Here is an 8,926-nt window from a genome sequence, read left to right on the forward strand (position 1 = left end):
TAAATTGGCTCATTTTATCTATCTAGTATTTAACGAATTATCACATTATCAGTACTTTATTTCATTTTCATTTTTACTATTGCAATTCAATATTTCAAATTACCATAAAGAAAAAAGAAATATATATTCTAATAAAAATTTATGAAACTAAAAAACCAAGGAATGAAAAATAGGTTGACATGCGCATCACCCGGGTCACAATCTAGTTAATAATAACATGATTTCTCAATAGATAATTATACAGTAAACATGCATTATGACCAAGTCAAGGCATGTTATTAAACTTCTATCTTTCAGGACAGCCTTGGACGTGTCCTCCCTTCTGAATCTGGAACCAGGCAATGCCCATCACCATCATCATCTCTTTCTCTTTCTCCTTTCTTTTCAACAAACCCACCAAATCGCATGCCTTCAGGTGGGGCAGTGGCTTATGACAATATGAGCCCCTTCGTCTTCATCCTCTGGCTTGTCACTGTCCCTCTCCTTCTTGCCCACCCTGCCCTTTCTAACCCTCTAGGTATCATTCATTCATTCATCTTCATACATTGTTAACGTGTTCATCAAGCAACCCACTTTTGTTTTAATATACTTTTCATTTTCTCAATGTTTGTGCTTGCATCATGCATGCATGCATGTATGAATATGCAGGTTATTTTATTAACTGTGGAGGCACAAATGAGGTAACCGTAGACAGTCTAAAATACATTCCTGATGGAAGCTACATAAAGGTTGGAAATGTCGCAACAATCAACAAACCAGACTTGCTGCCAATACTCCGCACGTTGCGTTACTTCACCAACACGTTATCTAAAAAATATTGCTATTCATTTCCGGTTATCAAAGGAAACAAATACCTTGTCAAGACCGTATATTATTACGGAGAATTCGATGGAGGGAAACAGCCGCCTGTGTTCGATCAAATCGTTGAAGGGACGAGATGGAGCATTGTTAATACGACAGCAGATTACGCGAAAGGTCTTAGTTCGTATTATGAGGTTGTGATTGAGGCGTCTCATGGGAAGAGGTTGAGTGTGTGTTTGGCTAGGAATCAACATACTGGTAGCTCAAGTCCCTTTATCTCTGCCTTGGAGGTTAAGAATTTGGATAGTTCTTTGTATAATCCTACTGATTTTCACAAGTATGCTCTTGTAACTGTTTCCAGACATGCATTTGGAAGTGAAGATATCATTAGGTACATAAACATAAACATGTTCTTTATTGTTTATTTTATTTTAATTAGTGTCTAAACTCTAGAGCCACTGCATCGCCGTCCGGATGCAGTGAAAAATAATACTCCACTTAGTAGGATAAAACTTGGTTGTTGTCGTCTAAGATCTCTTATAAAAATATGGAATTAGATAGACATGATGCAAATTCTGATGATTGAGTTTTATGTATGTGAACTTAGTTTTCCAGATGACAAATTTAACCGGATGTGGCAACCATTTAAGGACCAGCATCCACTTGTGGCAGGCCAAACAAATATAACACCTACGGACTTCTGGAACCTCCCTCCAGCTAAAGCATTCAGTTCAGGAATCACCACTAGTGAAGGAAAAACACTTGAAATTCAATGGCCACCGGTGTCCCTTCCAAGTTCTTACTACTACATTTCCCTCTATTTTCAAGACGACCGAAAGCCAAGCCCTTCTAGCTGGAGAACCTTTGATGTTTCTATTAATGGTCACACGTTTTACTCAAACCTTAATGCCACAGCTAAGGGTGTCACAGTTTATGCTGCACAATGGCCACTTTCCGGACAGACCAAAATTACTATGAAACCTTCTGAGGGAATGCCTTATGGACCTATTCTCAATGCTGGAGAAGTTTATCAGGTTCTTCCCCTTGGTGGTCGAACTCAAACTAGAGACAGTAATTCACTTATACTAATCTCTAATCTCGCTATTTTTATGATTTCTTTCATTATGCTACAAATTGAATATTTTGACTATAATATTAATGATTGTCTATATATAGTAATTCCAATGGAAGATTTGGTTAAAAGCATTCAAAATCCACCTCGCGATTGGAACGGTGATCCTTGCCGCCCAAGAGGGAATTCATGGACCGGAGTTACATGCTCAGATCAATTTGTTGCACGAATCACCGCATTGTAAGTTCCCATGTCACAGTCAATGCAAATGATTTAGTTATATTCTTAATCTATATACTAATAAAGTAAGTTTTATTTGACTCATTTCATTCACATATCTTTTGATTTCTTGTGTGTCAAGGAATTTAACTAACGCTGGCCTGATTGGGACTCTTCCTCCAACTATTGGCAATTTAACTGCTCTTTCTCACCTGTATGTAATCTATACTATTTTGTTTTCAAATATCTCAAATAATTCCATTTGTTGTTTCTTTAACGATAAATTTGATTACAGATTGCTTGCGGGGAACAAATTCTCAGGCCCTATCCCTGATTTGAGTGAACTACATGAGCTAGAAACTTTGTATGTAACTCTTGTTGTTTCTTTCATTGTTTTCTATTTGTTAGATTTCTTAAATTTTATATAGTAACATGAACTCTTACTCCCTTTTTTTCTTGAATCATTGTTCAATAAAGGCATTTGGAGAATAACAACTTTGAAGGACCACTTCATCCATCCATTGAGAAACTTCCAAAACTACATGAGATGTAAGATTTTGACATTTTTTAAGGCCAAAAACAAGACATTGCATTGCTTAATTTTTATTCATTCTATTGCTTTTCTCATGGACTTGACCAATGGTGTCTGTTAAACCAGTTCTTCTGATTTCCAAAAAAAGAAGATTGATGGGAAAGCTATCAAACACTAAAGCAAAGTGAAGTCCAAGTAAGGGCTACTTATAACAGTATACATATATTTGCCTATGAATCTGAAACCATATTGCTAACTAATAATTGTTTATTTTTTGGATTATTAAGGTGGCTTCAATAATTCTTCTATCAGAATCAGCATAACGCCATTGTAAATCCTGCCGATTTTGTATGTGATTGGGATGTTTTGAGTACAAACCATAGTTGTAATGGGAAGAGGAGTATTGGAGCCAAATGAATATCATTATGTCCTTACAGATTATCAGGAATCATAATGTAAATCAGAACTATGTAAAGTAAATATACATCATAAGTTAGTAATGAGTACAAAATATAGATTTTATATGGTTTTGTTTTCCTGCTGCAATATCTGATTATGCACTATATATATAGTTAGTACATGACTGATGACTGATGATCCTAAAAATCTATACAAGAATTTGAGCAGGTTGTAATGCCTTATTTAGGAAAGTGCTATAAATTCTTAACCAGTTCAAAATAGAGTACCACACATTTCAAAGAATCCGACATTTAAAAATAATTGTTCAGATAAGTCTTCAAACCCGTAATTGTCGATAAGCATGCTCTCTTCTTTGTGGGAGCATGGAGAGCATCGGGACCTGATTGTTTTTCTGGCTTCTTTCAAGATGACTTGAACATTCTAGCTTGATCACTCTTGCACAGAATTCCTGGACCAATCCTCGCATTGTTGGAGAAATTTTTCAACCAATTTTGACATATCTCTCTATGCAATATGCAATGTCAACTACAAAATCCGAAGAGACAGATTAACGAGCTATAACTCTTATATTACATGTAAAAACAAGATATACTTAGATATGTACAAAGATATACTTAGATGTGTACAAACGAAACATAAACTCCAAAAATATGTCTAATGGTACTACAAACAAGATATACTTAGAACATAGAACAAAATCATACATATTAATATGAAAATAAATGTGGCAGAATTCATTATGATATCATGTTCTTCTTTCATGCTCTTCTTTGTCTGCTAAATCTTGAGCAAATTAATATGCTGGATTAAGGTTTGAATGGAAATAAATGTGTAAGGACTTTTTGATACTTGATATGTTTCTTTGTTTGTTGAAACTTGTAAAGGTAAATGGTTTTTCTCTTCACATTGAATATGTTTTTCTCACATCAAGGGTAGTTGTTTCTTTTCCAAGGGGTTGTTAGGAAGTTAGTTTTTGAAGGGTTTTGGAGGAAGACTTTGGAAGGTTATATTTATATTTTAAAATATGTGTAATATATTTAATAAATTTAAAAAACAACATACTACATTGACATATAAAATCATATATTTTTTTAAACTTTTAAAAAATATCATATACAATTATAAATATAAACGCAATCCTCTAAAGTCTTATACATCAATTGTTTAATTTGTGGGTGTGAGTTGACTTATGTAGATTAAAAATCTTCTTAAGTTTGTTTAAATTAATTTAAAAATATATTTACAAAAATAACTTAATTAAATAAATTATAGTTTATTAAGTAAAAAATATTAAAAAATATATCTAAGCTTAAATTATAATTAAAATAATTGATAATAAAATAAAAATATATATATTCACAAAATATAAATACGACTCAAACAGTGTAGGATATAGGGGTGTCAAAACAGTGTAGGATAGGGGTGTCAAAACAGTGTAGGATAGGGGTGTCAAAATATCAAACTTGTAAACAATTCTCAAGAAAAATAGTCCTATAATCCTATTGTTTGTTTAAAATCACCCACGTCCTACTTTTGTCACTCGTTCCTCACACTTCCCATAAAGTGATAGCAGAGACTCGCAAATCCAGCCAATAGAGAGAACAAGAAGAAGTAGTAGTAGTAGTAACCGTAGCATAAAATCCGTTTTTCAATTCTGTTTTGTCTTCTCCGCCAAATATCTCAATCTATATGCAAATTAAATATTAAACACACTTCGCTATTTCCTCTCACGAATGTTATCTACGAATGCAACCTCCCTCCTCTCCTCTTGCCGTGCTTGCGCCGGACACCTCTCCCAGAATCCCACCTCCTTCCCTCGCATCTTCCAGTCCATCTCACTTCCCGCCACTTCCGCCGTCGCCGGTGGCCTCAAAATCGGTCAACCTCATGACGGAGTAGCACCAGTCGTCGAAGGCGGTGGCGCCGCTGCTAGACGCGCCGGCGGGAATGAGGGGATGAGGGCGAAAGCGAAGGAGAGGAAATGGTCACGAAATAGAGAAGGCTACATGGTTGATAATGGGGAGCCTCTTCCTCTTCCAATGGGTTATCCTGATTCATCGCCTGTTTCGCCCGAAGAAATTGATGAGCGTCTTCAATGTAACCCTAAATTTGAGGTATTTAGACCCTGTTTGGCTTGCTAATTAGAGATTTTCTACTTACGTCATAAACATGAAAACTGATTATAGCTTGTTTGAAAAGTTGTACATAAGCACTAATAACTTATGTTATAAGTGATTCATTAAGTTGTTTTTGATGAGTTGTAGGATTGTAAAGAAGTGGTTTATGAATGGACTGGGAAGTGTCGTAGCTGCCAAGGATCAGGATATGTGAGCTACTATAACAAAAGAGGGAAAGAGGTCACTTGCAAATGCATTCCTTGTATGGGAATTGGTAATATCCATTTTTTTTGGTATTTTCTTTCATAATCTTTCTTGTGTTGCCATTGGTTGGGATCAAACTTGTCAACATTTTGATTCGTTATATATGGAGTGAAGCAAGAGGGATTTGAGAGCGCTAGTTTATGAATTTCAAATTCTTTTTTAGATGAACAATATTGAATGTCTTTAAAGGTTTTACAACATATATATGCTCACACTTGGAGGATATCCACAAAATGCAAAAATGACTGAGCGAGATAAGTCTTGGTTGTTGTTGTATCTGAGTGCAAAAGCTTGCAACAAAACTGCCTAGATGTAGTATGAGTCAATTGAGTATCCTACGAAAGTTTGCACGATAAATGTAGTCATCTCATAATTTATGATCTACCTTGGCGTCTATTTTCTTGATAAGTTATTCAGTCATAACATATGAACTTTAATTTCTTTCTATATGCACTAGCAGTTGTTCTTTGTGGCTTGACTTTTCTGTAAAATCAGTTTATGTCCTTTAATGATTTCATCATATAAGTTAGTAGAAGCTTGATACTAAAGCTTGAGAAGACAATATAAAAATATTGAAATATTTTCAACACGATATAAATTTATCTTAGGTACGTGTCTGTGTCTAAAAAATATTCCAGGGAACGTGCAAAATTAGATAATCTAGCATGAGGGAATCTATCACGCGTAATGCATACTCTATACATATAAATGTTCAAACATCAAAAGTTGCTTAAAATTAAATGCCTATCATCATCAATAATAAAAAGTAATAGTCTTGGCACACAGTCGCCATCAATCTAAGGTATATACAAAAGATCAATAACAACAAGATGCTTAGGCTAAGACTGAGGTGCTGTTTTGGGCTGGTTGTGACTTAGATGATGCCATGGCTCCGCCTAAAAGGCGCTGCAGTTAATAATCAACAGGAAAATGTTCAAAATTATCAGCTTGCAATAAGTGAGTGTTGGGCTAGTTGTGACTGAGATGATAGCATGGCTGCAATGCTATGCCACTATAGCCCACTATTAAGTGCTCTGTTATTTCCGTTATAAACTTCAGGTTTCAGATTATGTTACAAAGTTAGCTATTTTGATACAGAGTAGTTCCACTCGAATTCCTTAGATATTTTTCTCGTCTTCTCTACTAAATACTCTGAAAAACTACTGATTAATGAATTTTGTGTTGCATGACTTTTTTGCTGTTGTCCATTCTTTTGAATTAATAGATTTTCAATCCATAGTCATAGAAATTATGAATCATACATCTAATTTTATAGGACTTCCAAATAAAGGGTTACATGGTTTTTGTTAAATCAACCATCGCACCAAAAAAATCTTGGGATATGCGAAAAAGATTTACCTGCACCTTTCTAGTATCCTTTTGCCTGTATTATTTTGTTTGAATCCTAACTTTATCATAAATTGTTCACCTTGCTCTTGCATCTTTTAATGCATCAGGAGTGTTTTCATATTGGAATAGTCGGTAAAATTTTACAAGTTAAATGCTTTTGTACTGTCTTCTGCTGTATAGAAGTTGTAGCTTCACTTTTTTTTTCCCTCTATCCATTTGTTTCAATTGCTCTATTACTATGAAAGTAAGTAAGATGTCATTTTGGATGCTACCTATTCTTGTTTGGTTCATGCTAAAACGTGTCATGTTAAAGTGGTTGACAATATGCAGGCCTTGTTTGGAATTTTAAAGTTTAATTTTAGATAGGAATTTCACGTGCTTATCAAAAAAATAAAAAGATAGGAATTTCAAGTGTACATTGTATTCAGAGTTGTTGGCTTGTAGTTCTTGTTTTGATTCTACCACAAATTCCTTGTGGTAGGTATACCCCATAGATTCTTAGGTGCAGAGATTTTATGCCACATCTACTATGACATTTAACATTAATTTAGGAGGGGGATAGTGATAAGCCACATAGATTAGATGGCGTACACATGAAGTGTTACAATTTACAAAGCAAGAATTCTGTGGCTTTGCTAGGAGGCTAAGCTACGAGTTTATCTTAAATCAGTGGGTTTTTTCTTTCCGGAAAAGCCAAAATATCAAAAAATTATTCAACGTTCAAATCTGTGGCTTATCCTGATTATGCTTGTCTTGTCTTTAAATGTGAAGTTTTTCGCTTTGTTAGTGGGTCTTGCCTATTTCTGTGTCCACTTTCTAAAATGTCACTGTTTCTTGGTTTTCACTTTTACTGGCAGTTGTTTTTAAGATAGTCAACCTTGAATAACTTGTATGAGTGTCTGTTTTGCAGGATATGTGCAGAAGATAACAGCTCGCAAAGATATTGATTTAATGGAGGATTTGGATAATGGAAAACCGTCATGACGGTTGATGTTCCACTAATCCCCTTCCCCCAGTTTTTTTATTTTTGTTCCCTTTCTCCAACTCGGGAATCTGTTCTATAGTCATCTTGATGAGTTTTATTCTTCCATGATTGTTACCCATAATACTCATGTAAATCAACAGTTTTACTATTAGAGAGACTTGTAAAGATTGTAACACCCCCTCCTTCCCCTCCCCAAAGAAATGACTGGAAAAGAAAAATCCTCAAGAAGCAAAATAGAAAGTATACTGAGATTTAAGGAAAGAATGTATTCTTACCCATTAATTCTTCTTTTCTTTCGACACTTTATTCTTTTCATGTCTTGCATTTCTTTTTAGCATCTCGATTTCGTGGTCATCAAGAAAATGATAAGGAATAACTGATAGCTTAAGATATGCATGTGGTGCAAAATACCACCACCTTTTTCCATCTCTCATGAATATAAATCAAATATGGTGTTCTTTTTTTCATGTATATTAAAAACTGATCAGGCTCAGGTTTAAAATGTCAAAGACAAGTTTCCTTGATTTCCAATACAACATCTCAAAGAGAAAGTACCTGAGGAAGCCGACGCGTATGTTTTCAAGGGACAGGCAGAACTCTGGGCTGAAAGACATTTTTCAGCCAAACGTAGATGAGATGAAGATGGTGTTTGACAAATTTGATTCCAATAAAGATGGAAAAATATCTCAACAGGAGTACCAAGCTACCCTGAGATCTCTAGGCATGGAGAAATGTGTAAATGAAGTGCCGAAGATTTTTCTGGTGGTTGATTTGGATAGAGATGGATTCATCAATTTTGAAGAATTCATGGAGGCTCAAAAGAAGGGTGGCGGGGTTAGATCGGTGGATATACAGAGTGCATTTCAAATATTTGATAAGAATGGTGATGGGAAAATAAGTGCCGAAGAAGTTAAAGAAATGCTGTGGAAGCTGGAAGAAAGGTGCAGCCTTCAGGACTGCAAGCGAATGGTGAGAGCAGTGGACACTGATGGAGATGGCATGGTTGACATGGACGAGTTTGTGATCATGATGACTCAATCCATGAGACATGTTTGAATGCTGATATGGTTATGTTTCTTGAGTTTGAACTTAGGTGCACCTCAATGAAATCCATAGGTCTTGTGTTTATTTATGTGCTCAATAAAGCTTCATTTTGATATTTTCAA

General features: G+C 35.1%; 2 protein-coding genes across 2 annotated transcripts; both read left to right on the plus strand.

Annotated features, from left to right (window-relative positions):
- The first annotated feature begins 290 nt into the window (after positions 1-290).
- On the plus strand, positions 291-3,148 carry LOC131607421 (probable LRR receptor-like serine/threonine-protein kinase At5g59680). Its single transcript, XM_058879427.1, has 9 exons — positions 291-517; positions 649-1,192; positions 1,409-1,872; positions 1,978-2,113; positions 2,235-2,306; positions 2,388-2,456; positions 2,570-2,641; positions 2,751-2,819; positions 2,912-3,148. The coding sequence occupies exons 1-8, from the start codon at positions 406-408 to the stop codon at positions 2,800-2,802; spliced, it is 1,521 nt and encodes a 506-aa protein (XP_058735410.1). The 5' UTR covers positions 291-405; the 3' UTR covers positions 2,803-2,819; positions 2,912-3,148.
- Positions 3,149-4,544: 1,396 nt separating this feature from the next.
- On the plus strand, positions 4,545-8,926 carry LOC131602597 (uncharacterized). The gene is given in 5 exon segments (XM_058874748.1): positions 4,545-5,158; positions 5,309-5,405; positions 5,408-5,435; positions 7,672-7,752; positions 8,249-8,926. Coding segments are annotated over 5 exon segments (1,155 nt in total). The 5' UTR covers positions 4,545-4,777; the 3' UTR covers positions 8,817-8,926.

This window comes from Vicia villosa, linkage group LG5 (genome assembly GCF_029867415.1).
Source record: "Vicia villosa cultivar HV-30 ecotype Madison, WI linkage group LG5, Vvil1.0, whole genome shotgun sequence".
Classification (NCBI taxonomy): Eukaryota; Viridiplantae; Streptophyta; class Magnoliopsida; order Fabales; family Fabaceae; genus Vicia; species Vicia villosa.

Coding starts and splice junctions, on each gene's coding strand:
- LOC131607421 (XM_058879427.1), top strand. CDS start 406: ATGCCTTCAGGTGGGGCAGTGGCTTATGACAATATGAGCCCCTTCGTC. Junction 1,193..1,408: donor GGAAGTGAAGATATCATTAG/GTACATAAACAT, acceptor ATGTGAACTTAG/TTTTCCAGATGACAAATTTA. Junction 1,873..1,977: donor TCGAACTCAAACTAGAGACA/GTAATTCACTTA, acceptor GTCTATATATAG/TAATTCCAATGGAAGATTTG.